The sequence below is a fragment of the Pyrus communis genome, chromosome 14, assembly GCF_963583255.1.
Source record: "Pyrus communis chromosome 14, drPyrComm1.1, whole genome shotgun sequence".
Lineage (NCBI taxonomy): Eukaryota > Viridiplantae > Streptophyta > Magnoliopsida > Rosales > Rosaceae > Pyrus > Pyrus communis.
In genome coordinates this window covers 18694551-18722143 of record NC_084816.1, presented here as the reverse complement: position 1 = coordinate 18722143, position 27593 = coordinate 18694551, and the positions used below count along the sequence as shown (strand labels likewise).

The window sequence follows — 27593 nt, the reverse complement described above, 5'->3', positions numbered from 1 at the left end:
GGAACCCGAAGCCAGTGAGCTCCTAAAAGGCATCGTGCTAGGTAGAAATGAGAATGTACATATAAGTCTTACAGGATCCACTTCCCTAGATGATGTGAGATGTTATAATGCATGTACCTATACGTTATTCTTATAAATTCATAATTAACTAGGTTCATCCTTGATTTGAACTATGATTTTCATTGTGGACTCAAAATTGTCTCCTGATGGGATGGGCGTGATAAAAGCATCCTAAACATGTGAAACAAGTTAGTAATGAACACTTTTAAAAGCGTGCGTGTTAGACATGTGAAACACGTTAGTGATGAAAGCACTTTTGGCTTTTTTTTTTACATTTTTGTTTTTCACTGTTTCACTCACTATAAATAACATAGCGCACCACCTCTTCAACTCACGCAGCTAAAAAGCCTATTCACCTTCTCCAAATTAGGAATAAAATGTCATCACCATCTCAAGCTCATACCTCAAAAACAATTCCTAGTGATGTGAATCGACGTTCAGCTAATTTTCCCCCCAACTTTTGGGGAGATTATTTTTTATCATATGCTTCAGTGGTAGTAGGAAATTCACTGTGATTAATAGTTTGGAATTATATGCCCCATGCAGGAAAAGTATAATTCCCCTTTCAATTTGTGTGCAGGAAAAAAATATTGAAGCTGAGAGACTTGTCCAAGAATTAAAGGAAAATGTGAAGAGAATGATATTGGCTCCAACGCCTTGTAAGCATTCAGATAAGCTGGACTTGGTCGATACTATTCAGCGCTTAGGCGTCTCCTACCATTTTGAGGATGAGATTGATGAAGTTTTGCAGCAAATTCGCAAGGATTCTTATGACGGTAGTCACCAACACCAAGGGAGTGATGATGATCACAACCTTCATGCAGCTGCTCTATATTTTCGATTGCTTAGACAACAAGGTTATGATATATCATGTGGTAAGTCCCTCCCTTCTTGACACTCACACTTAATTATATATCTTTCGATTTAATTTTAATTTCTTTCTCCAATTACGTAATGCATGAATTTGGGAAGCAGAAATGTTCAACAAGTTCAAGGACGATGATGGCAAATTTAAGGACTCACTTGTCAATGATGTCATCGGACTATTAAGCTTGTACGAAGCAACAAGCTAAGGGTACACGGTGAGGATATACTAGACGAGGCATTAACCTTCACCACCACTCATCTTAAGTCGGTGGAGAATCGTTTGAGCTCCCCGCTTTCGAAACTCGTAACTCATGCATTGTACCAGCCGTTTTGGAAGGGCAACCCAAGGCTAGAAGCAAGGCGTTACTTGTCCATTTACCAGGAAGACGATTCACATAATGAAACTCTCTTAACTTTTGCAAAGTTGGATTTCAATCTCTTGCAGCAAGTCCATCTGAAAGAACTAAGTGAAATTTCAAGGTTAAACAAAACCAATTAACTACACTTAAATTTAAAGAATCTGATTACTTAGTTCTACTGGCTATTTAAACAAATTGTTGTCCACTTAATTAACTGATGCAGGTGGTCGAAGGACTTTGATTTTGTAAGCAAACTACCTTTTTCAAGAGACAGAGTTGTTGAGAGCTACCTTTGGGGGTTAGGGTGCTGCTTTGAACCTCAATATGACTTTGCTCGGATAACATTAAGCAAAGTAATTGTCCTTATTGTGGCTATTGATGACATCTATGATGTCTATGGCACATTTGAAGAACTAGAGCTCTTTACTGAAGCTGTTGAGAGGTTTGGAATTTAGCTCAATCTCCAATTTTAATTCCCTTTTTATGTCATCAATCGCTAATAATCACTTACAAATGATGACACATATCACTTGACTCAAGCACTAAAAAAGGGAAATTTTGATGGAAATATTCATATTGGTAAGAGCTCATAATTATAAATGATGAAAGTTGTGAAAAATAAAAGAAATTTTTTACGAAATTGTTATTATTACTCTAAAAATCTCATTTTACACTTCTTACATTGTATATATTTTTTGTAAATATAGAAAGTTTAGAGTGCAAAATGAGAAGTGTCAATAATAATATTTTTTTTAAATGAGACTTTAGAATATGTTCATTAATTTGTACTCGTATCTATTACACATTTGGCGAGAATCAAACTTAAGACCTCTAATTTACAAGTAACGAGAAATACCATTAAACTGTAGTATTAAGTGACAAATTTTGCTTTTTTTTTTTTTTAAAGCATCAACCACATATAATGTTAGATCCCACATCGCCCAGGGGAGTGAATCCTCCATGCCTTATATGTACATGCCCACCTCCATATAGCACGAGGCTTTTTGGGAGCTCACTAGCTTCGCGTTCTATCAGAACTCCGAAGTTGAGCAAGTTCGGGCGAGAGCAATCCCATGATGGGTGACCCACTGAGAAGTTTTCGTGTAAGTTCCCAAAAACAAAACGGCGTGGTCAGAGCCCAAAGTGGACAAATATCGTGCTACGGCAGAATCGAGCCCGGGATGTAATGGAGTTCGAGTCAAGATGTGACAATTTGGTATCAGAGTCAATCCCTGGGTAGAAGTGTGCTGATGAGGATGTCGGGGCCCTAAGGGGGGTGGATTGTTAGATCCCACATCACCCAGGGGAGTGGATCCTCTATACCTTATATAGGGGAGTGGATCCACTATGCCTTATATATGCATGCCCCCCTCCATATAGCACGAGGCCTTTTGGGAGCTCACTGGTTTCGAGTTCCATCGGAACTCTGAAGTTAAGCGAGTTCGGGTGAGAGCAATCCTAGGATGGGTGACCCACCGGGAAGTTCTCGTGTGAGTTCCCAGAAATAAAATCGTGAGGGCATGGCCGGGACCCAAAACGGACAATATAATGCTACAGCAGAGTCGAACCCGGAATGTGACTCATAATTTTAACCTCTAATTTTAAAAAATAAAAAATAAACCTCTCCCCTCTTTCTTCCACTCTCACGTTCTCTTCCACTCTCTTCCTCTCCCCCTTTATCTTAAAAACAAAAATAAATCCTAATTATGATAAGTTTTATTATCTTCGCAGTAATACAAAGTCTATGAAAATTTAATTTTTAAATTTTCTACTTTAAGTTTACACAATTACATGATTTAATGAACAGACAAATTACAACAAATATGTCTCCTTGATTAACCATATATCCACAATATTTCGTTGATATATTTTGATATTTTTAAACGGACCTTGGGCCACAAGTGAAGGAACAGTAGTATCCTACGTGAATGCAGAAGTCTTGCATTTGTAAATTTAAAAGGATTTCGGAGGAGGCTGTGGTTATTATATATGCTCTAATTTTGAATTTCTGATCACCATCAGGTGGGATATATCTGTCATGGATCGTCTGCCACAGTATATGAAAGTTTGCTATCAGGCAATGCTGGATTTATACACAGAAATGGAAGAAAAGCTTCGAAATGAGGGGAACTTATATCGCATCCACTATGCTAGAGAAGCAGTAAGTCTCACCAACATTTCCAAGCGGCTAGTTATTATCATATGATAAGTAATGTTAGGAAAATCATCATATTTTTAATTTTTAAATCATTCACATTAGTCAATATCCAACGGATGAATAATACTTGGATATTGACTAGTTGTAGACCGTATACATATATGTGCAATTTTGTATATAATTATAAACATGATGAAAGATTTACGACATGATCACCTTGTATATCTCTCTCAGATGAAAGTTCTAGTTAGAGGGTACCTGAGGGAAGCCAAATGGTTCCATCGCAAATACACACCTACACTGGATGAATATTTGTCAGCAGCACTTGACACATCCTCCTTTTCCCTAGCAATCACGTCTTTTATTGGAATGGGAGATATTGTTACAAAAGATTCATTGGATTGGGCTTTCAGTGACCCTAAGATTTTAAAGGCTGCATCCTTAATTGGTAGACTCAAGAATGACATCAAGTCCCACCAGGTACTTAAGACTTAGGCCTCGTTTGGCAGCTCGGACTGTACTGACTATTTCTGTCGGATAGGATAAATAGCCACCGGATAGTACTGACTAAATTAGTCGGGTGTTTGGTGCAGTATCGGACTAGCGATCGTATTATTTATACTGTGTTTGATATTATACTAGATAGGAGGCATCAAACTTTAAAAAAAAAAAAATTTTAAAATGAAATCATTTTTTTGTTCCCAGGTCTCTCCGCACCCCCCAAACACCCTCCCTCTCTCTCCCTTCTTCTTCCCCAACGATAGAAGAATCCCAAATAATTGTTCCCCAGCTCTCTCCGCCACACCCCCCAAACTCCCTCCCTTTCTCTCCCATATTCTTCTTCCCCGACTAAATAATCCGGACGTTTTGGTTGGTTTTATTAAGCGGGTGTATACCGTATTATCCTATCCGACCGGTTAAATTAATCCGGTGCTTATTTAGTACGAGTGAACGCCAAACACCCGGGTCCGTATAACTAATCCTATCCAATCCTTTATCCGATCTGCCAAACAGCGCCTTATATTTATAACTATAACCTTCATGAACCTTGAAAAGCGTGGCCGTTGCTAGAGCAGCAAAATTCTTACCGACGCAAAAGAATAATAATAATAAATAAATAAATAGGCGACAAAAATTATAAAAGATCGCGCTTACAGTATTAATTACACTTTTCTAACAATTTTTTTGTCATCGCGTTTCTTATATCATAATTTGTATTGTTGTCACCCTAACAACAATCTCGATTTTCTTGAAGTTATTGCTAATTTCTCTTGTATTGATCGTGTCCTATTTTTTTGTAGTTTGAGCAGAAGAGAGGACACGTTGCCTCGGCCGTGGAATGCTACATGAAACAATATGATGTCACAGAAGAAGAAGCAACTCTTGGACTAAGTAAACAAGTGAATAATGCATGGAAGGACATAAACGAAGCGTTGCTCCACCAAACCACCCCAATCCCCATGCCTCTACTGTTGCGAATTCTCAATCTTACACGAGTGGTCGAAGTGTTATACAAGCACGGTGATGCATTTACTAATGCTGGAACTTTTCTTAAGGATATTGTAGTTTCTCTATTTGTCGAACCGGTGCATCTATAAAGTCTCTCCAGACCTGAATACAACTAAATGAAATGAGGTCATGTTATCCAAAGGCATGAAGTATAAAATAAGGAGCCAGTGTCTTACTATACTGGTCGATAGTTTGAATTCATGTTTGAATCAAGTAGTTTGAATTGGGTGTTTAAATTCCACTGTTTTGCTATATAAGTTTTTCTCCTTCACTTTTCATGCATTGCATTCAGTGTGATGGGGTGGTAAATTTGTAATGGTCATCAGGGGAGCAATAAATGTACTCTAAGCATTTGTCTTTATAAATTTTGTGTTGATATATATTATTCAAAATTAAACGAATGATTGTATTAACATCAGCGACGAAAGTATTACGAAGTCAAATTGATTCGAATTGCTTTTATGAGAAACTTTCATTCTCTCTAGCTAGTAGGCTAGTGGCAAAGGCAACAACATGCGCAACCTTGTTACATTGTCTTTTTAGACAGTGCCGGAGTTAAAATTTTATACGTGCTTATGGGGCCGAAGATGTGATATACCACAGAATTCATATTCTATGAACAAAACATAGAATCTTTACTTAAGTCAAATAACTTCCAGCACAAGTCACCAACCTTCCCTGCAACACAAAATCCCAAATTATAACAAAAATATATTATATAAAGTGTGTAACTAACGCATGTGCCCACCATGCTTATTTTTCAAATTTGAGTGTGTAACGCAATCATCATGTTGCTGTCTTATAGGTGGCCCTCACATTTTCCTCCAGTCCTCCTTTGAATTTTGATTACTGCTCTTCCACAACTCCATAAATTATTATCGATGATTGACACCTCCAAACAAATCACATATTAAAACGTCCATTCGGATGATTAATCACTTCAAACCTAAACCTTGACTCACGTATACTCTTCAAAATTCAAAAACAAATAAATATTAAAAGAAAAATAATTTAAATCAAAATTTCACAATAGTGTTTCAAATATATAAATTTAGAAATTGAAGTTGGCACAAAGATATTATCCTTCTAACTTATTAAATAATTTAATTACGGCAAGTAGGTCAATGGAAATCCAGCAGAATTTCGAGTCTGGTTTGCTCTTTAATCTTGAACTGAGTTATGAAAGAAGCACAACATATATGATTCTTTGATTGAAAACTTTAAGAAGATATCTACAATTGTAACTAATGATGAACTCAAATGCCTTTAGCCTTTCCGAACCTTTCTAGGAATTAGTCCTATACTTCGGAGGGTAGGTATCTCAACCTAGGTACAAAAGACAAAACAAGGATTAAAATATGTAATACACAATAATTTTAATGATTCCAAGTTCTAATGATAATGTAAGGACTAAAATGTTAGCTTCCTCATCTGTAACCAAATAATTAAAAGTTTGGAAGCCGCTCTCCCTCCACCTCTCTCTGTCTCTGTCTCTGTCTCTGTCTCTGTCTCTGTCTCTCTCTGTCTCTGCAACAGCATTGCCTGTATATCTCACTGTAGAAGCCTGAAAGCTTAAGTTCCGGAATCAGAGAGAACCCATTTTCCATTTTACATCCCATTTCAAAACCAAATCACGCCAACTTGAAACCATGAGTTTCGCCGGACCCAGAATCTCAAAACCCGCAAAACCCCCAAACCCTTCAGCCACAACGCCGCCGCAGCCGCAGCCGCAGCAACTTTCCTCTTCAAAGTCCTCTCCTTCTTCCGCAACTTCTTCCCTCTCGACCCACCTGGCCATGGTGGAGCTTAAGCAGAGAATCCTCACCTCCCTCTCGAAACTCTCCGATCGAGACACGTACCAAATTGCCGTCGAAGATCTCGAGAAAATCATCCAAACCCTCGCGCCGGAGAGCCTCCCTATGCTCCTCAACTGCCTCTACGATGCCTCCGCCGATCCGAAACCTGCTGTCAAGAAAGAGTCTTTGCGCCTGCTCTCATTGGTCTCTGCTTCGCACCCCGATTTCACATCCACCCATTTGACCAAAATCATTGCCCACGTTGTCAAGAGGCTCAAGGACGCCGATTCCGGCGTCAGGGACGCGTGCCGCGACTCCATTGGCTCGCTCTCGGCGCAGTACTTGAAGGTAGATAGTGTGAGCGACAATGGGTCTGTTGTGGGTTTATTTATGAAGCCTTTGTTTGAGGCTATGATGGAGCAGAACAAAGGGGTGCAATCTGGTGCGGCATTGTGTATGGCTAAGATTGTGGACTGCGCTTTAGAACCGCCTGTTTCGTCTTTTCAAAAGCTGTGTCCAAGGATCTGCAAGTTGCTCAACAATCCTAACTTCTTGGCTAAGTCATCGCTCTTGCCGGTTGTTTCGAGCCTGTCTCAGGTTTGCTTATTAGATTATCTTCACATGCTTTTTCACATTCAAGTGATCTAGTAGTTATGTACATTGTGGTCTCGAACTCGATATGGTCATGTACATTGTTCTAGATTTTGTAGTAAAGTAGGTACTTATGTGGTTGTTTGATTGCTAAAAGGATGTAGGACACAGAAGATAAAAAAGAGTGGTAATTTGGAGTGTTGACTTGAAATCTGTCGTGTTTGATGTTGTGGGAACGTATGCATAGTCTTATTGTCAATAGAATGTAGGTGCATAGAACGATAACTTTGATCTATACATTGGATCATTTAATTGGACTTTACTGATCTGGAGAGTTACCTACTTGTTGTAGGTTGGAGCGATTGCGCCCCAAAGCTTGGATAATCTACAGCAAAGTATTCATGACTGCCTTGGAAGCCCAGATTGGGCAACACGTAAAGCAGCAGCTGATGTGCTGATTGCATTAGCATTGCATTCAAGCAACTTGATTACAGATAGAACTGCTTCCACCCTGAAAGTGCTCGAGTCTAGCCGTTTTGACAAGGTAGTCTTTTGTTGCATATTATCTCAAGTGCATTACCCTGTTATCTTACCGTCTATGTTCGCTAGGTGATTGCCAGAATTCAAAATGTTTAGGGGATTACTTGATTATAGTATTGCATGTTTGAGTGAGTATTGTATAAAGATCAACATATTTTTTAACTTGGGATTTGTATTTGTAACCGGCACACCATTACATAGGAAATTCAATACTGAACAGTATGTCATTGGAAGGTGGCATTGTATTTGTAACCAGCACACCATTACACAGAGGAATGTAGCTTGTATTTTCGCTTGCCTTAGTGTCCAAAGTTTGGTTTGGTTTGTTTTTACAGATTAAACCTGTTAGAGATAGCATGACAGAGGCATTGCAGTTTTGGAAAAAGATAGCTGGGAAAGGAGGAGATGAAGATCCAAATGAAAAGAAAGTCCCGTCTCATGGTAAGCTTATCAATAATACTATCTTTCATAAAACGTTCGTTCAATTTTCTCATCCTTTTGTCCCTCACTGGATCATTTTGTTGTTACCTCATTTTAATAAAGAAAATTCTGAACCAGCTGAGTTGTCAGAGAAGAATGAACCAAAAAATTCAAAGGCTGGTGAGAGAATAGAGCAAGGAGCAAAGGGTTTATCTAATGGTTCATCCCCTACTTCAGATTCTGTTTCTAAAACCAAACCCAGTGGAGATAAAGTGGTTGTAGCTTTGAAGAAGAAACCACCTGTCTTAACTGATAAAGAGCTAAACCCAGAATTCTTCCAGAAACTTGAAAAAAGGGTTTCTGATGATTTGCCTGTTGAGGTAGTTGTTCCTCGTAGACACGTCAATTCTTCAAACTCAAATAATGAGGTGGAACCAGAGGCAAATGATACAGATTCCAAGGAAACTTTAAACCGGATTGCAAACAGCCAATCTGATGATATTCATGGATCTTTCAGTAGTAAATACCGTAACATAGAGAGAGGATTAGCTGGTCTCTATACTAAACAACGAGATCATGATGACCTTGCGCGAGATAAATTGCCAGAAGAAAGGGTGAATGGAAAAGACTCCAGAACAAGGGCAGTTGATATTGATGAGAGGATTGATATAAATCAAAGGACTCCAGAACAAGGGCAGTTGATATTGATGAGAGGATTGATATAAATCAAAGGGAGTTGTCCACTAGTCGTGCAGGTTTCTCCAAAACTGATGGTCAACCTGAAGGATCCTTTGTCAATAACAAAGGAAATTGGCTGGCTATCCAAAGGCAATTGTTGCAGCTGGAGAGACAACAAGGTCATCTGATGAGCATGTTGCAGGATTTCATGGGCGGATCTCATGACAGTATGGTAACTTTGGAGAACAGAGTAAGGGGTCTTGAGAGAGTTGTTGAGGACTTGTCAAGAGATTTATCAATATCATCAGGTAGAAGAGGCGGTAATTTTTCAATGGGATATGAGGGGGCTTCTAATATGCCCTTAGGTAAGTACAACGGTTTTCCTGATTACACTAGTAACAAGTTTGGAAGAGGTGGAGATGGACGAATTCTGTTTGGCGAAAGATTTGCCCAAAATGATGGACATGTTTCCGGCATGAGGGGGCGGGGCCCTACATGGAGATCTGAAATATCTGAGGTGTGGGATTTTTCAACATATGTTGGTTCCAGAAATGGACAGACTAGTTCGAGGAAGGCCGTAGGAGGTGGTCCTGTGGATGGTAGGTCACCCAAATCAGAGAATGGGAGTGACCAGGGTAACAGCAGGCGAGCATGGGATAAAGGGGCTGGACCTGTAAGGTTTGGTGAGGGGCCTTCCGCAAGAAGTGTTTGGCAAGCTTCAAAAGATGAAGCTACCTTGGAAGCAATTCGTGTGGCTGGAGAGGACAATGGAACATCTAGAGCAGGAAGAGTAGCTATACCTGAATTGACTGCAGAGGCTATGGAAGATGATAATGTAGGCCAAGAGCGCAATCCAATCTGGAATTCTTGGACTAATGCAATGGATGCTCTTCAAGTGGGTGATGTGGATACGGCCTTTGTGGAAGTATTGTCTACAGGAGATGATCTCTTGCTTGTAAAGTTAATGGACAGATCAGGTCCTGTGATTGACCAACTTTCAAATGAGACAGCAACTGAGGTCTTGCATGCCGTTGGGCAATTTTTACCAGAGCCAAACTTGTTTGACGTCTGTTTGGCTTGGATTCAGCAGGTAGCATTTTTTCCCCTCTTAACGGACGTGTGAGTTAACTATTTTTAAGTATGTGTTTCACTAGTTTTCTTCTTGACGGTTAGACTTCACATAAAGTGTTTCATCTTGCAACTTGTGTTGATTAGAACATGACTACGAGCACCTTTTTATTTCATGTTCGTAACAAGATTTTCTCAAATCTATTTTCTCTGATAATTTCGGAATAGCAATGGGGTTAGCATACGTGTTTGCTTCATAGAATGCGATTGTATCAATAATGTTCCTATATTTTCAATTTTGTTGCTTTTGGTGCCCAGTTATGGCAATGCCTCAGTTTGACTTGGTTTGACCATTTAGTCCCCTATTTCCATTTTGCAGTTGGTTGAAATAGTGCTGGAAAATGGGTCTGATGTTTTCGGCCTTCCCGCTGACGTAAAGAAGGAACTCGTTTTGAATCTGCATGAAGCTTCTGTAACAATGGATCCACCCGAGGACTGGGAAGGTGCAACGCCGGATCAACTTTTGGTGCAGTTGGCATCATCCTGGGGAATAAATCCGCAGCATCATGACAAATAGTTTCTAGTTGTATGTATTGCCAACTTGTATTGAATTCAAACCTGCGTTTTGAGTGGAGTGGATGATTTAGAAATCTTACAGTTAGCATGAAATGAATGTAATTGCCAAATGACATATATAAGTTTCCAACATCTGTGACTACCTGTGAACTTAAGTTAGAAACTAAGTGCATACTTTTATGCCATATAGCGTCCTTGTAGCCGATTGGTTTCTTATTAAAGTTGAAAATACACAAATTCGGCGTTACCCCTTTTGGAGAAATAATCTTATTAGATGAAGTATGCTACGGTTAGTGACTACAAGTGTAGGTGATTTTTAACAAATAATGCATGTGGTGCTCACAAAGAAACAATGGTTATATTTCTTTAACGCGGTAAGCAGGCACTAGGAAAATTCTCCCCGACTAACCTTGGGGGCCATTTCCATGAGAAATTTGTTCCTTCCCGGCTCGCATCAACCCTACCCAACATGCGACCAAGCGAAACCAGTTGTATTGGACTTGGGTGAAAAATCAGTCCTACCCAACATGACATGACATTATAGATTTGGATTTCATCAGCACGACCATGATCATGAGCATTTTGGTAGTCTGCAGCTCTCAGTTCTTGGTATTTCTTCTTACATTTAATCTGGTTGAATTCAGTTCTTCGTATTTCTTCTTAAATTTAATCTGGTTGAATTTTTTATTAGGAAAACTAGTGAAAAGAGCTTGAAAACTTTGAGTTTTAACGATAAGGACAAAATAAAGGGAAAAGTGAATAGTACCAGGATTGACTTTTTAGTGTAAAAATGTGATTTTTCGTTAAAGTGAACAGTACCGGAAACTTTTTGTTAAATTTTCCCATTTTATTTTATGGGTTTGGAAATTCAAGTTATTTTATTTTATTTTACTTCTATTTTTTATATTTCCATTGAAGCTTTTGAACTGTTCTGTTTGTCTCCAGTATGATTACTTATAGACTATTTTGCCATATGCATTTGCTGCAAAGTGTAAACTTATTTTAAATGAAACATGTTGAAGTCTCTTTGCATTTGCATAAGCTATTGTGTGTTGTTAAAAGAGAGAGAGGGCATCTACCATACAACACACACGCCATGGGTGTACAACTAAGTTTGTCATGGAAGGATTTCTGGATTTCTTCGATGCCCTCTCCTTCAGCCAAACCTCTGCATTTACATGAATTTTTAGATTGCAGGGTCTGACAGCATGAAGAATATAGACCGTTAGCAGCTATAGATTTATTTTTCAAAGCATTTTGGATAGGACAATTAATGGACGGTAGAAATAAAACTGAAAATCTTTTGCATAATCATTTATATGGGGCACTTATACAATAGCTCTCTTGCACACAAAAAATCTCTAACAATATCAATGTATAAAAGGCACTTCTACATGATATGTTGGCATCTTACAATTCAAGAGAACTACCATTCACATTCACATTCACGTTCACATACACCATATTGATCGTTTACATATCTGGCAATTTCATAGCATCTGGCGTTTTATCCTATCTACAACATCTCAAGCCTCATTACTTTATGTAGAAAATTACTTTATACATATGCAATTTACATGTCTTGAAGTTATTGCAGTATCCTTTGCTTCATAGACAATTTCTGAAATTTCTTATCTTTTTCTCTCTTAATTTCTGTCAACCATGCTGAGCGAAGATTACGGAGTTGAGTACCCAGATGAGGAGACTAAGGAATGAGTTTTGGCTCTTAATAATGGCTGCTCTGTTGCTTGGAATTGTCAGTGCTTTCAGCTCTTCATTTTCTTTTCTTTTTGGAAAGCATGAGTCTGAAGTTTGATCACTGAGTTTGACAAACAAATATATTGAAGTTTTAAAATTGATTTAAATCTGTCCCATAGATTTTTTTTCTTTTTCTTATTGGTGTTGGCATGCTGAGAAAAAAAAGTATAATAATAGCTGTTCTGTTGCCTCTGTAGTATTTCATAGTTATTCTGATCTCCACTGGTTCTTTAAATGGTTTGCTTTTTTACTCTTGCCATCTTCTCTGTATTTTGGCTGCTTCTCTCTCCCACACTCCCTTTTTTACTCTTGGTTCTGTGGTTCTCTGGCCGCTGTTAGGTTTTTGTGGTCAGACAACGATGGAATCCAAGGACGATGACTACTAGAAATTTTTATTTTGAATTCGGAATTGGTTTGGTTGAAGCCCCCCTAATTGATTATAATTTCAATTTAGGTTTGATTTTTATGCATCAGGAATTTCAGTTGAAGCCTCCTAATTGGATAGTGCTTTTCCCATGTTAGGCTTCTCTGACTGTGGTGATGCAGATACCAAATTGGAGCGGTGCTGTTAGTGGAGGAATCTGGTAGAAACGATGAGTTTGTAGATTGAATTTGCATATGATGATAATGAAACATAATATGTTGTTTTCGTAATTCCTTTTGCTTTCAAAGTTTATTGCTCGGTTGTGTTCGTAACCTCTGGATTCTTACGGTTCTTCATCTCTCTTACTTCAGATTCTTTGCGTTTTTATCATTCATTTGTGAAGAAATGGGTCGTACGAAGTGGTAAGGCTCTGAGGAAGGCACTTGCCACCAAGGTGCGTTTCGTTTGGGTTTCTAATGTCGAAAATTAGAATTGATAATTGCAAGCGATTTTTTCCGAGAAGCAATCAGATTATTGAATCTAAGTTGCTAATTGTTTTAATTTTGTATATGTTGCAATTAAATCAGCACCCGCAACTGGAGAAGTCAAGAAGCTTGACTGCTACTGCCCTGGAATCGTCACTCTTCGGTAAGTTTTCAACACAATATAGTTCAAATCCTCTGAATCATGTTCTTGAATTTCACTATATGTATCGTGTTCTTTGCATTTCGTTATCTGAACTCTGTTCTTTGAATTTGGTTACCGGAATCATGCCTATCATTTGGTGTTTAATTAGTTGGTTGTTTCTTAATCAGATTGCTGAACAAATGTTGTGTGTCAAGTTGGCTGTCATAGTAAGATTACTTCATGGAACAGTGTAATTGTTGTGGCATGTGAAAGTTGAATTTTTTCTTAATTTAAGAAATGTGTTTAACTGTAGTACTATATGATGAAGTTAGCATCATTATGGGTTGGGAACTCAATTAGTGCACCATTAGTTGTGCAAATCTCTGAATATTGGTGCTTAAGATGCATGAGTTAATGACATTAGCACAGTACTACAATTTCTCGACATGTCGGGAGCTGAAATGCTAGAAAGGAAAAAAATGTCCCTCTTCCTCTGGCCTCCCAAAGTGTTTCCATTCCAGTGTCACCATCTTTTGTTTCATTCATTTGTAGAATATATTATCTGTACTTGATGAGTATTATTAGACCCATTCTCAAAATTTTGCATCCCCTGCTTCTTTCTTATGGTCCTTGTACTCAAACATGTGCGAGTTTGTATTTTTCTGATGGATTAGACTATTGGGAACTTAGTTACTTTTACTTTTTATATATTTTTGTTGGGTTTTTTGTTTTTCGGAAAATGAGTATTTGATTAATCGCTTGACTTTTGCTTTCAAAAGGACTGTTAGAAGTTTTGTGTCAATTTGGCTGTGATGGTAAGATTACTTCATGTAACATTGTGTTGTGGCATGTGAGTGTCGAATTCTTTTCTAAGTTTAATTTTGGAAAGAAATGTGTTTAATGGTAGTCCTATATGATGAAGTTAGCATCCTTATAAGTTGGGAACCTAAAACAAGATTGGTGTTCTCATAAATTCCTACTTTTCTCAGCCACCTTCCCCTCTGCTTGCACCAGTTGTGACTTATTTTCTTTTTTGGTTCTATCTCAGGAGTTTGTCAAGGAGAAAGTTCGTGAACGAAAGAAATCTAATCGAGAGGTATTTTCTTTTTGGCAGATATCATGAATTATGTTTGGGTGTTTAAACAATATTTGCCTAAATGTATACTCTGTTTTTCAGTGGTATTTCAAATAAGGTAACTTCCCCAAAGACTGATATTTTGGTTTTCTATTGGTATGTGTGAAACCAGCTTGATTAAGGTTACAAGGTTGAGGGTTGCGGATAGTTAATCATGTTCAATAACCTTAGTTACAGGGCCATTCACTTAAATTTTGGTTTCAAGTTGTAGAAAGACGGCTTTTCATTCTTTCTTAATATAAGCTTTCATTACAGCTTCAGTTTCACATCATTCGTCATTGGATTTGCTAATATAAGTTTTTAGTGAGATAATCTTACTGGTGAATTGTTAAAAGGTAGGAAGAGAGAAGGCAGCCTGCGATTTTATAAACTAAAGTTTAGATGCATTTTCTGTGGTATGGGGTGTCTGAGAGAAAGGGTTTCAGGAATTAGGTTTGGGTGGGATGTCAAGGATTAGGTTTGGGGTTTTGTTTGTGCGATTTGTAGAGAGATGGGGGTGTCCGAGATATTTGTTTTAGGAATTGCAGAGAGAGAGAGAGAGAGAGGGAGTGTCCGAGAGGTGTGGGAGGATTTAGATGTAATGGCTGCCCTTGTTACATTATGATTTATGTTTTTTGCTAGTGTCGAAGATGTCCGGTCTCAAAAAAAGTGAACAGCCACGCTCTCCGTGATCGAATGCTGCCCACCATGCTGCATATTTTTTTGTTTGAACATATGTGCTTGACGAATTACCTGCTCAAACACTGCATTTCTGTGTTTTGCTAACTGCTAAGTGAGGTATGTAGGCTGCAGGGCATATATTTTGTCGTCTTAACTGCAGGGGCAAAATATGTGTAAACTGTAGCTTGCTTCTGTTTCTTCAATTTTGTATGGAAACAGACCTTCTGCTTATTTTTGCCTTTGAACAGTCGTGGTTACAAAATTAGCTACTTGAACAAGTCCTCAACACTTTCTGTTTTTAATTACCTGTTGAAATGGCTATATGTGTGAATTACATGTTTCTTATCGAAACAAAAACTTTTTTGGAAACTATCTCTTTCTAATCAAAGACGTTCAATTTATTCCCATTCATTGTACAATGTGTTTATATGCCAGCTCGCTTGAATGTATATAAAATCAAAACTATTTATCTTATTGACCTCATTCACTTATGTATCCCTCTGTTTGTTCATAATTGTGTTGAATTTATCCAACTTAAATGTGTTTTATTCATCCGATTACGCCTGAAATAGCAGATTTCCGCAGCAACGCGCCGGCGTATTTTCTAGTTGTACCTAAACTTGTCATCCAATTCTCTAGTATGTACTAAAAGACTGCTTCTATGTTAGCCCTTTGTTGTTTCATCTATTTGTTAACTACTCTGTAGGTTTGAAGACTGTTTAGTCATTCATATATTCAAACAAGAGTTTAAAGTTTAAAACGAATAAACACTGTAGAATTGCGAGGAAGACTACATATTTCGAAAAGACTAGGTACATCATGACAAACTTGTTTTTATAGTCACAAAGTATCCTATTTACAAAGAACGAATCCAAATCCTATAACAGGCAACGAATCCAAATACCAAAAGTACCTTAATTTATTAAATAATAATAAACCAAAAAGCTAAGTAATTAACTTTTCCAACACCCTTGTCAAACTCTCGTTGTTTACCATGAATTGTCCAACAAGGCGACGGACAAGAAGATGCAAATGCAAAGCGAATGAGCAATTCAAGCTAACTAACGAGCAACTAATCAATCAAACAATCAACCAATTCCAACAGCCAGGCAGACAGACAACGACATATCATGGATACAAACATAGGGCCTATACAAAATTAGATACATCGTTAGGCAGAGAGACCTTGCATGAGACATGCATGCGGATTTAGGATCAGGCAGGCAGGTAGGCAAACATGTAGATTTAGCAAGCTGATGCTGGGAATATGGAAAGAGAGCATATGAATGCTCCCCGCCACTATAAGAATGGAAGGAAAATGTCTTCTCTAGTTAAGGAGCTCAGCACTTTACTCTTTGGACATAGTTAATGTTTGGTTAGTTGCAGTTCCTTCAAGAACAATTTAAGCGCAGGGGAAAATGAACCGGGTGAAAGTTTTCAAATCCAAAATTAAAGAAAAACAAAGCAAAAAACTTGCTCTTATAATCATCTAAAAAATTTGGTACAGCTGACATGAAACTAACGAATTAATTCTGGTTTTGTTACATTTCCATGCATTTCATCTCGGACCAGAGAGAACGGATGCTTGGGGTGCCACAGAAATAAGGTGATCCTGATGATTTGATTTAGAAGCAGAGGCCGTTGGATGACTAAACTTATAGATGATGTCTGGATCCACTTCCGTTAGTCCTTGCAAGGCCTGCACTACTGCTGACATGAGAGGCCTTCTAGTGTGATCGTGCTGCAGACACCAAACTCCGTTCCGGATAGTCCTCAACACTTCCTCCCTATGATTTTCCATGTCTTCATCCAAGTCTTCCACAATATCAATCAGTTGGTCCTGATCATCTCCATCACCACCCTTCTTTTCCAACATTTGAAGACAGACGAAAATAGACTCCGACCTCGAGCTGTTCGAGATTTTCCTTCTGGCAACTATTTCAAGAAGAACAATCCCAAAGCTGTATACATCAGATTTAACGGTGACTGTTAAATCAGGAGCAACATAACCGGGAGTTCCTAGCATTCCAATAAGCAGTTCGCTCTGATCTCTTGCAATTAGATTGGACAACCCGAAATCAGAAATCTAGGCGTTGAAGCTTTCATCCAAGAGAATGTTATGTGGCTTTACATCAAGATGTATTATTTTGTGCCTACAATCTTCGTGAAGATAAGCCAGCCCTTTACGCCAAGTATAATCTTCTTTCGAGTGGCCCAATTTAGATCCTTTCTCAGATCTCTCTTGAAAATCCATTTCTCAAGCGACCCGTTCGACATGTACTCGTAAACGAGAAGCCTGTGTTTGTTTTCTGCACAAAACCCAATTAACCTAGCTAGGTTAAAATGGTGTACACTCCCAATTGTTTCAACTTCTTCTAAGAACCCTATCTCCCCTGGACCCATTCTACCCAACCTCTTCACAGCAACCTGTGTGGTGCCATCAGCTAGAGCTACAACCCCTTTGAACACTGATCCAAATCCTCCGCTGCCAACGAGTACCCCGAAATTATCCTTTGCAACTTGCAATTCATCATGTGAAAACCTCTTGAGTCCAGTAAGTTGCTCCTTCACTTTGTTTTTCCTTGACCTAGCTACGTATACGATAAGAAGAAAAATGCCAAAATATACAGCAACTGTTATGATTAGGCTAGGAAGACTAGAAATAACAGTGATTAGTAATCCAAGCCATGCTCCCAATATGGCTGTCGATATGAATATAAGCAGTATTCGTTGTCTTATATTCAGGGTACTAATAAAAGCCAGACTTACTAGTATAACAAGTGTTAGTATTATTATTAGTATCATAAGTATTATGCTTGTAATCAAGTTCATAGTTCACTTGAAACTTGAAACAGAAGGTTTGGATTGGAATGAGAGAAGATAGAGCCAGACTTAAATAAAGGTCCCTATTAATATTAAAGCGTGAGCAAAAAGGGACTCAGAGATTTAATACAGGACTTGGTCAGATATATATGTCAATTATTCAATTTGTTTGCGAGCATTGTTTTTGATATTTCACAGCTCACAACTGGAGTCAGTAGAGTTTTCACATGCTCCAACCTCGATGCAAAGGAATGGCGCACTCAATGACTTCTTTTGTAAGTCGGAATGGAAGTAGTCATGGATGAGGTATGCTTTTCCCAAGTTATTATTTAATGTTCTTGAGGAAGATGTAAACATTAATATAAAAATTTAGTAAAAACCTCTATGGTTTGACGGATTATTTTTTTTATTTTTTTATTTTTCAATTGGTAGCAAGTTCTAGACCTGGCTGTTTCTTACACGACATGAAAATAACGGGTTTCGGGTCAACACAATAACTGAAAGGGTCGTTATCGGGTCACATGATAAGAAACCGTTAATAACGGGTCCTTAACAGGTTTGAAAGAGAGTGACACGGAGATAGCCTATTTCGATACGATAAGAAAAAAATGTTATTATGATGATTTTAATTTTTTATACTAAAAAAAACTTACTATAAAATACAATAGATATAATGGATATGTATATATTGTTTATTAATCATTATTGTATTTCTATATAAATTTAAAAAAATTAAGTTTTATTTATTTATTTTTATAGTATACTATAGGTAAGGAGTGAGATTAAAAAAATTATAAAACACATTAAAAATAAAAATATCAAGTAATTTAAAAATACTAAACAAGTTAAAAAAATTATAATAATTAATTTACAAAAGCGAAAAATGTGAAAAAATATGCAAATGCTCGTAATCGCATTCTCTACGTTTTGAGGATGGGGACATCGTCGTTTGAATTTTTAAAACCATACAAACCCTCATAAATAGTATTTTTAAGGGAGTTCAAAATAAATAAAATACATAATCATTAATATATAAGGTCTGAAAATTGTGAAAGCATATATAAAGGCTCGTGATTACATCTTCTACGCTTCGGCGATGGTTACATGGTCGTTTAGAATTTTAAAACCATCCAAATCTCATGAATAGTGTTTTTTATATAAGTGCAAAATTAATAATAATTATTGTAGAAGTGTGAAAAATGTAAAAAAAAAATATTAATAATACAATCACTCGTAATGACAATCTTTACAACTTTTGTGAAGGAGTCAACTCCGAAATCTGACACCATAATCCATAAACCTTAGATTTAAATTGAACTATCCATTGTTGTTTAGACTTTATTTTACTCGCCAAATTTCATTTTTTAGATTTTCTTTTTTTTTTGGGAAAGTGATCTTTTAGTGGATGTAGAAAAATGAACGGTTCTGATCCTTGCAATTAACTAAAAATCTAAGTTGATGTTATCTAGTTTCTAGAGACTTTATAAATTTCGAGCTATATTTTCACTAATGGTAACACTCTTAACGTAATATTAACAATCCGAACCGTTCATCTTTCTACATCCTCTGAGATATCATATGTTCGAAAAAGAAAATCCAAAAAAGAAAAAAAAAATTAGTGAGAAGAATGAAACGTAAATATAAACGACAATCAACAGTTAAATTTAGATCTATAGTTTATGGATTATGGAAAACCTTAGTGAATACATCATCAACATAACACTTAAAGGAACACTTGAAGACAATATATCAAACCAAAGTTCCAATACCATTTCCCTTGGTGATTGATGAAAATTGAAGGGTTTTATTGTCAAAAACGTGCAAAGTTCCTCAACCTTGAAACACAACTTTTTTCATTTTGCATATATTTGAATATTTGCATTTTATAGTAAGCACTAATGTTTTTTCATTGGGCTCTTATTTTGGGGTATGTAAACTTGAATGACAAATGTATTCTTTTTTCTTTTCTTTTTTTTTGAATTTTTTTTTTTTTTTTATGTTTTGAAGTAATATTTATGTAACAATGTGGTATGTATCTACTAATTTAGTATTATATTTTACATTTTTTGGGTCATATTATGTTTTTCATTTTCATTATTCATTGATTTAAATATATTTTTCTTAACGGGTAACAAGTTAGGTCATATTACCTGATAATATTAACAGGTTGATTTCGGGTCAGGTCATTACCCGTTTATTTTAACGGGTGTTACACAACACGACCCGTTAAGCTATTGGGTATAATACGAAAACGACACGAACACGAAAAACATGACACGAATGCCAGGTCTAGCAGGTTCCTATCACTAATTTGTTTTGTTCAAAGATCGATATTTTGCAGTAAATCTTTCTTCTATATTGTCTTTTTTCTTTTTTGGACAAATGATAGATTATTAAACTACGAGGAGAGGGATTTGAACACAGAACCTTTTGGTGACGTTTTTAAGCTTTAGCACAGCATATTGGTTGTATTTATACGAAGAAAAAAAGACACCTCTTATTGGGGGCGTAAACTTCACTAACCTAAGAGTCCTTGTTTAATGTGTTAATTGTATTTACTGTGAAGAAATCTCAGGCTATACAACAAATTGAACCATTTAAGTTCATTTTAAACCTTTTCCTTTATAAGAAAAACTTTTACTCAACGGGATACAACATTCCAAGCTAATTACACTAAATAATCTAAAATATAAGATATATGATTGATTTGAGATATTGTCATATCAAATTCTCAGCATGGATAAGTTTCTTTCTCTCGTATACTCTTTTAATCCTTCATGCACACCATGAATCAAACACACCTAAATATTTATGTTTTATATTGAAGAGTAAATGATGGCTGCAATTTGACATTGGTACAACAATTGGCATAAACTGAACATGTTGTTGAAGCCAACTGAATAGTGTATACTATCCTGCATCAGTCTGCACAAGATTTAAACTCATATGTGAGTTAAATCAGTTGTTTAAGACAATATTTCCACTCCACGCACCCGAGTTCAAACATCGCTCTCTTTTGAACCGGGTAGGCTTGTTCTTTTTTTGGGCTATTTGGGCTTGCCCAGTTAAAGTGCCTTAACCTTCCCCAAATCTTATATGATCAAACTTACAATTCTTGTGTCACAAGTCCCAGCTTCTAAATCAACGTACAAAATGACCGCGAAATATCTCACCAGCATGCTAACACCAAAACTGGAGAGAAGTTATTTATTGGTAATGGCACGGAGTTGGTATTTCACAGAGCAGCCTATCTAGCAACAACACAACATGATATGATCACATTTAGATTTCATGAAACGTTAAATTCCATAGGCTTCTTTTCTCATTATGTCTATCGTTCAACACCAGCACCATCTGTAGTGTCGACATTTCCATCAGCATCCGTATCACCCGCTTCACCATCTAAGGTTAAATACGTTAACGCCGTTACAACGTCACTGATCAGCGGTCGTGTAGCAGCTTCTTCTTGGAGACACATTGCTGCAACAGCAAGAGCTTGGTAAAGACCCTTGATAGGGTACTTCCCTTCTAGCAATGGATCTGCCATTAACGTAAACTTCCTTCTATCTTTAAATAATGGTTGTGCCTGCAAAAAATCGTGTTATTAACTTTATGGAAATTAGCCATTATAGAAGGATTTCAAAGAGATTCTCCGAAATAGCTTGAGAGATTATAAATTATGAACATACCCAAGTAACCAAATTCTGCTCTTCAGTTGGTCTGTTATTGTCTATGACTCTCCGTCCTGTGATAATCTCCAAAAACACAACTCCAAAGCTGTAAAGGTCGGATTTCGTTGTCAACTGCCCTGTTAGTGCATATTCAGGTGCACAGTAGCCGTAGGTCCCCATCACCCTGGTGGATACATGAGTCTTATCGCCAGTTGGACCTAACTTTGCAAGACCAAAATCGGAGAGTTTTGGATTGAAGTTCTCATCCAAGAGTATGTTGGAAGCTTTGAAATCCCGGTATATCACAGGAGGATTTGCTTGTTCGTGTAAGTATTCAAGTCCCCTTGCTGCCCCCGCTGCAATTTTCATCCTAGTATTCCAATCCAAGGCCTTTTTTCCTGGAGCTAAATCTAAGAGCCCAAGTTTTGTTGTTGAATGTTACCGATATGTACTTAAGTGCGGGCAACGTGCAAATGCAAATTAGTAAATTGGTGCTTACCAAGAAGATGGTCCTCTAGGGATCCATTGGCCATGTACTCATACGCCAAAATCCTCTGATCACCATCCGCGCAATATCCAACCAAATTGACGAGGTGGGCATGGTGAAGAAGACTTAATATCAAAACTTCTACAAGAAACTCTCTGTTTCCTTGGAATCCATTCCTGTCTAGTTGCTTAACAGCAACAACCTGAAACGAGCGAACAATGGGGGTTATGATCCAACTAAATTATTGTATGTTCAGGGGAAAGAGAAAAGGGATGAAATGAAGAGAGATGGATGGAAATACTACTTGTTCTGTGCCTTCAAATTTCCCTTTGTAAACCCTCCCAAAACCGCCTTCGCCAAGCAAATTGTCTGGATGGAAGTTGTTAGTTGCAACACAAAGTTCCCGGTATGTAAAAATCTGAGCCGTAATGTTTCCTTTCCCAACCTTTGCGATCTCTTCGGCTATGTACTTCCTCCTGCTGCTATCTGCAGGTTAAAATTCTCAAACTTAAGAGGCCGACAGTTTGAATTGCTGTTCTACACTGCTAAATATTACTAGTATACTAGAAGGTATATATCAGGGTCTGCAGCCAACTTTCAGAAGACAGGACAAGTTGTGGTTGCAAATTAGATCATTTTCAACAAATCTACGTCAAAATTTTGATAATTATTTGCCAAAATAACAAGGAGGGAAGGCCAATTTTTGTACGGTAAAACCAATCTCAGCCTTCAAAAGGACAGATCTCCATCAAACCAAAGGCAAATAAATTGGGTATTTTTCAGGTGAAATTTTCCACAGTACATAAAAGATAAATATATGTATGTATACGTACATATGTAAAGCAAGAAAGCTGATAAATTGCAGCCCTTGAATATGAATACTTGATTGATAGACCAAAGTGTTAAAAGACATAAATCTTTGATATGCGAATGCATGCTATAATCCGTAACATATTATTTAACGATTGAAAAATAAGTCCTCGTCGCAGATGCATACCCTATTAGAGAGTAATCAGGTCTATTATATGTACGTATGTCATTTAACGTACTGGTGTCATTTGATTTTCAGGGAAGATTTATGCCGTGAGAAGAATTTACCAGTTTTGAAGGAGATGTTAGCGAAAGAGGCTAAAGTTTTGGTGTCATGGTATTCCTTAATACTCTTTTTCAATGACTTCCTGGCGTTTTTCTCTTCTGAAATGCAACATTGGAAGCAATTCATCGTTTTCTTTCCCTCGTCAACTCTAATCCGATTGCAACCACCTTCAAATTGTCATCCAAATCTTGCATGGATTCCTGGAAAAAACCACTCACAACATACCAAAAAAATTCAAAACTTTGGTACGCTTCGATCCAAGAAACCAACAAGTGCAGACGAAACAAGCCTGAGAAATTGGTTAGACAAACGGGGGATATCGATTTGATACGTTATGAAAACAGCCTTGGCTCTGGAAAAACCAGAATGCTAGTTTCTGGTCCTTCAAGAACCAAGAGCTTGATCCCTCACATTGTTTCTTTTGCTTGCTCCCTCTATCGAAACCATTGAGTTCGGACAGCCAAAACAGACTAGGTCAAGGTTGCTAAATATGGAGGGACATCCAGGCATTCTTCTTTCTTTTAACAACAGAAAAAATCGGTTTTTTTTTTTTTTTTTTTTTTTTTCAATATTAATTTGTACTTCTATTTGTGTTGGAGACAGGGCAGGTCAAAAATACAACCTCTTATTATTTCCATAACCAAAAGTTTACCTTTCCTTTAATTGGCAAAAATCTCAATGAATTTCCAACCGTATCCACATTTATCTTCCCAGGAATTTGCTGGCAATGTAAAGAGATTATGTAATTTGTGGCTAGAAACGACTTTATTTTGCATACGTAGATTAGGTCAGTTTGCTTGCCCTCTTGCACCCAACTTTGAATTTCCCTCTTTCAACGTAAATTAGAGTAGTTTACAATGAAAATGTCTCGCTTGCTGACAGTAAATTTGATGTCTGAAACACGAATAAAATCTATCATATGTGCAATTCAAATGCCACTGTGTTTTGGTTTCATTTGACCCCACGCTGGTACCACCGGTGTGAGAGCTTCCTACCGAAGTTTCTAGATACAATGAAGCTTCTATCTAAGAAAATGAATTAGTAAAACAACCCAAGGGTGACATGAAAGTGAGAGGATAAAAAAGGGCAAGTCAGCACACCTTGCAGTACTGTTATACCTAAAATCTATCGTAGACCGTAGAACAGTCTTTGCAAACCATTCATAGTTTGAGAAAAAACCAATTACACTACTATCATAATTTTAACAACTCATTAAAACAAGAGATTATAGAACAGTCTTCTTTCCCAACAAATTATATCAAATAACCCTGTTTCCACGATCATAATTTGAATTTTCCTACAATGATCTGTGATGGCTGCTGCTGTTCTCTACGGAGAAAAGTTTGGACCTGCCATCCCACACTACTTTATCACCAATGACATGAACAAATGCGTAAAAGATATCATGCCAAAAACGATCTGTGATTTACATCAATGCCACCATCATCAAAAGCTTAAACAGTAGATTGGCCAACTGACAACAAATTAAACTAGCAAGAAGCAAAAACACTTGTATATGTTCATTAGCTTGTAACAAATTTCACTACTAACCGGAATAAGCTCTAAATATTCCACCAAGACAGTGAGCCAGATAAGATAACAAAATGCAAAAAGTGAACAGATATTAAATCATCCATAATTGCATATATCCGTAAGTGCAACAAGTGGCCTAAGGATTTTGTTTCTCTTTTGAGTTTACCCCCAGAAGTTTCTTCAGATTCGCAACCCTCGTTAGTATTTCAACACTCGCCATGGGGTCATCAGGCTTTGTTTTTTGACTTCTTTCAGAGAACCTTTTTCGGGTTGATTGCGTTTATGGTCGTTAACCCCCATAGGTTTCTTGAAAGACCCTTCAAGCATTGCTTTCTTCCCTTCTCTCGAAGCAGCCTTTTTCTGATACTTTAGTTGCCACTTTATGCTTGTCTCCCACCCTGGAAGGTACATCAACTTGTACATTTGTCCCTTCACCAGCCTTCTTCCCTTTTGTAGCAATCTTCGTAAGAGTATTAGAAAAATCAACAGCACTTCTTTTCTTAGCCGGAAATCCTTCCCCTTTTGTGACTGACTTCCGTTTGCTCACATTTCCACCTCAAATACGTGAGGTTGAGGAAACACATTTTGTGGATCCGCTGCTTGGGGAAGCATTACTCAAACAAGCTGGTCTATTTGCAGGGTGACTTGATCGTACCGAAATGAGAAAATCTTCGTTACTGTCATCGCTATGATCAGGAGCCAAATCATTCTCAACCTTCCTAGGGAATTGCCTATTCATTCGTTCTGAAAGCGGAATATCATCATCATCATGAGTATGATCAGCAGGCAACTCTTTCTTGACCTGCTTAGGGGGAATGGCAGAGGTCTGCGTTTCTGAAGTAGTATTGGATTTTCTTGAGACCTCAGGCATAACATAGGAGTGATTCTTTTCTGGTTTAGACTTTGTCAAAGTTTGTGCACATTCCTTTGTCATCTGCAATTTCCTCTCTGTAACGGAGGCATTGAACCTCTTAAACCTTCTGTGTTGCCACCATGACTTCTTTTCTGATTGCATCTGCACGAGCAGAATTTGATTTTTCCCACCAATCCAAGTACCTAGCCGTTACACTCGGCTCAAAAGACCATGGCGGAACAAAGAAACCAACATCGTTGCCTGAGGCGGCAAAATCCAATCCTGGAAATTCACCAGGAAGGTCTTGATCAATTCCAAACTGCATTGCCACACTGTGCGGAAAATACTTCTCTTTACAATCTTCTACTCCAATCAACTCAGAAGCGCACAAGCACCTAACCTAAGATTTTAAATTCTCATCTGCGTTCTTACCACTATCAAAAATACCGGCTTGTTCTCTTTGTAGTAAGAAGAATGGCGCAAATTGCTCAAATCAGCAGCAAACGGACGCCACTGAAAATTCTCTTGCAACTTAAAAACAGTTCTCACAAGAGGCAGACCGATTGATTTAGAAGCTACTTTGTGCCACCGGGCAGCCCTAGACTCGCCAGGTTTCGGAGTTTTCGGGGGACTCTGTATCAGAGGCGGAAACCTCTCGAAAGCCCACAACTGCATAAGCTGAAAGGGGCCAGTAACTGAAATCTCCGCCTCACCAGAAAGAACTCGCTTCTTTAGCAAGCTAAGGTCTCTGAAAAGACCTGAAAGGACGGCGGGTGCAAGAGCAACTCTCTTCCCCTGTGACAAACATGCTGCAATCGGAAAAACATGCCTGCCAATGCAATCCTCAGGAAGAGAAGGAAAAACAGACCTCGAAAGCCACAACGACAAGAAAGCTACATGCTCATACTCGTACCCTCCATTTGGCAGCTCCATCAAAATCTTGATCCATCTAGATCGGCAAGCTTTTTTAGCCTTGGTTCTCGAAATCTCCATCCTCTTCTTCTCCATCTCCTCCACGATTTCCGCCAACAACCCGGTAACAGGTCTGGTGACATTCCTTCCAAGGGCCGAAAACCTGCCAAGAACCATGACATCTTCGAGCGTAATGGTGGCCTCCCCCCATGGGGAAACGAAAGTGTTGGTCTCCGGCGACCAAAACTCCGCCAACTCGAGAAGCACATTCTTGTTGTTTCCCCTGATTTCATATATGGAGCTCAAACTTGCATCACAAATTCCAGACTGGTTCCAGATGGAGCAGTACTTACCGGCCAACCTATCGACCCATTCATCCCACTTTCCCTGGGGAATCTTCCACCCTTTGAAGAACACCTTCGACGGCCATTGCTGGAGGTCGTGAGGAAAGACCTAGCAGAGCAATGGAGTTTTTGGGGGACCCACTGCGGTGGTAAAACCGGTGGTACATGGCTTCAGAAACCTTGCGAGTCTCCTCTTTTGTTTCTGACCATGTTTTGGAGAGACCATGGTTTCTTCTCTCTGTTCGTACATGCGGCTTAACGGAAACCGGGGCGGTGACGCTTCTGCTGCTGCTGCTGCTCCGTCTGCTGCCATTTCGTCAGAGAGTGGAGAGGAAGAAGAAGGAAGACGAAGAGGGCAGAGAGAGTATAACTTTTGAAACTTTTGAACTGCCCACAGGCCCTAGAAAATAGAGGAAGACGAAGAGGGCAGAGAGAGTACAAATTTTGAAACCTTGGGACACACACACACTCTCTCTCTCTCTCTCTCTCTCTAGGTACCAGGACTGTAAAAAATCATCATAAGTTCCATATCTTGTGACAGAAGTACACGGTTGCTAGATTTGATACACATTCCCCGCATAAATGTTTGGTACGTCAATGTGAAGTAATATTAGGCCTTCCACAATGATTTGGTGAGTTTAATGTTTGTATATAATAATCATGCATCGTGCTAGATTCGTACTACGCTATGTCAGAGTGTGTGTGGTG

The 27593-nt window shown here is 38.1% G+C and overlaps 4 protein-coding genes and 1 pseudogene across 4 annotated transcripts; 2 read left to right on the top strand and 3 right to left on the bottom strand.

The window, feature by feature from the left end:
- The first annotated feature begins 437 nt into the window (after positions 1–437).
- On the top strand, positions 438–5042 carry LOC137714091 ((-)-germacrene D synthase-like; annotated as a pseudogene).
- Positions 5043–6452: 1410 nt separating this feature from the next.
- LOC137715655 (TORTIFOLIA1-like protein 1) lies at positions 6453–10807 on the top strand. Its single transcript, XM_068454994.1, has 6 exons — positions 6453–7346; positions 7693–7884; positions 8216–8321; positions 8439–8989; positions 9100–10068; positions 10426–10807. The coding sequence occupies exons 1-6, from the start codon at positions 6603–6605 to the stop codon at positions 10621–10623; spliced, it is 2760 nt and encodes a 919-aa protein (XP_068311095.1). The 5' UTR covers positions 6453–6602; the 3' UTR covers positions 10624–10807.
- A 5917-nt stretch (positions 10808–16724) lies between these two features.
- On the bottom strand, positions 16725–17855 carry LOC137714511 (G-type lectin S-receptor-like serine/threonine-protein kinase SD2-5). The gene is made up of 3 exons (XM_068453710.1): positions 17834–17855; positions 17354–17757; positions 16725–17252 (listed from the first exon to the last, which is right to left on the bottom strand). Exons 1-3 carry the CDS (start codon positions 17853–17855, stop codon positions 16725–16727), a joined length of 954 nt encoding a protein of 317 aa, XP_068309811.1.
- Positions 17856–20799: 2944 nt separating this feature from the next.
- Positions 20800–23631, bottom strand: LOC137716239 (probable serine/threonine-protein kinase PBL23). Its single transcript, XM_068455663.1, has 5 exons — positions 23246–23631; positions 22452–22633; positions 22160–22349; positions 21679–22070; positions 20800–21575 (listed from the first exon to the last, which is right to left on the bottom strand). The coding sequence occupies exons 1-5, from the start codon at positions 23367–23369 to the stop codon at positions 21321–21323; spliced, it is 1143 nt and encodes a 380-aa protein (XP_068311764.1). The 5' UTR covers positions 23370–23631; the 3' UTR covers positions 20800–21320.
- A 1464-nt stretch (positions 23632–25095) lies between these two features.
- LOC137714509 (protein MAINTENANCE OF MERISTEMS-like) lies at positions 25096–27198 on the bottom strand. The gene is made up of 5 exons (XM_068453709.1): positions 27109–27198; positions 26077–26973; positions 25883–26029; positions 25432–25791; positions 25096–25236 (listed from the first exon to the last, which is right to left on the bottom strand). The coding sequence occupies exons 1-5, from the start codon at positions 27196–27198 to the stop codon at positions 25096–25098; spliced, it is 1635 nt and encodes a 544-aa protein (XP_068309810.1).
- Between the last annotated feature and the right edge of the window lie 395 nt (positions 27199–27593).

Excerpts from the sequence above, each read along its gene's own strand:
- LOC137715655 (XM_068454994.1), top strand. The coding sequence starts at position 6,603 with ATGAGTTTCGCCGGACCCAGAATCTCAAAACCCGCAAAACCCCCAAAC. Across the intron at positions 8,322-8,438 it reads AAAGAAAGTCCCGTCTCATG|CTGAGTTGTCAGAGAAGAAT; the intron begins GTAAGCTTATCA and ends ATTCTGAACCAG. Across the intron at positions 10,069-10,425 it reads GTTTGGCTTGGATTCAGCAG|TTGGTTGAAATAGTGCTGGA; the intron begins GTAGCATTTTTT and ends TCCATTTTGCAG.
- LOC137714511 (XM_068453710.1), bottom strand. The coding sequence starts at position 17,855 with ATGGCTTGGATTACTAATCACT. Across the intron at positions 17,758-17,833 it reads GGCTTGGATTACTAATCACT|CTAGGTCAAGGAAAAACAAA; the intron begins GTTATTTCTAGT and ends TCGTATACGTAG. Across the intron at positions 17,253-17,353 it reads GAAAGAAGATTATACTTGGC|ATTTCTGATTTCGGGTTGTC; the intron begins GTAAAGGGCTGG and ends TTCAACGCCTAG.
- LOC137716239 (XM_068455663.1), bottom strand. The coding sequence starts at position 23,369 with ATGAATTGCTTCCAATGTTGCATTTCAGAAGAGAAAAACGCCAGGAAG. Across the intron at positions 22,350-22,451 it reads AATTTGAAGGCACAGAACAA|GTTGTTGCTGTTAAGCAACT; the intron begins GTAGTATTTCCA and ends CGCTCGTTTCAG. Across the intron at positions 22,071-22,159 it reads CCTAGAGGACCATCTTCTTG|ATTTAGCTCCAGGAAAAAAG; the intron begins GTAAGCACCAAT and ends TTGGGCTCTTAG.
- LOC137714509 (XM_068453709.1), bottom strand. The coding sequence starts at position 27,198 with ATGGCAGCAGACGGAGCAGCAGCAGCAGCAGAAGCGTCACCGCCCCGG. Across the intron at positions 26,030-26,076 it reads ACTACAAAGAGAACAAGCCG|GTTAGGTGCTTGTGCGCTTC; the intron begins GTATTTTTGATA and ends TTAAAATCTTAG. Across the intron at positions 25,792-25,882 it reads TTGCCGCCTCAGGCAACGAT|ATGCAATCAGAAAAGAAGTC; the intron begins GTTGGTTTCTTT and ends CTGCTCGTGCAG.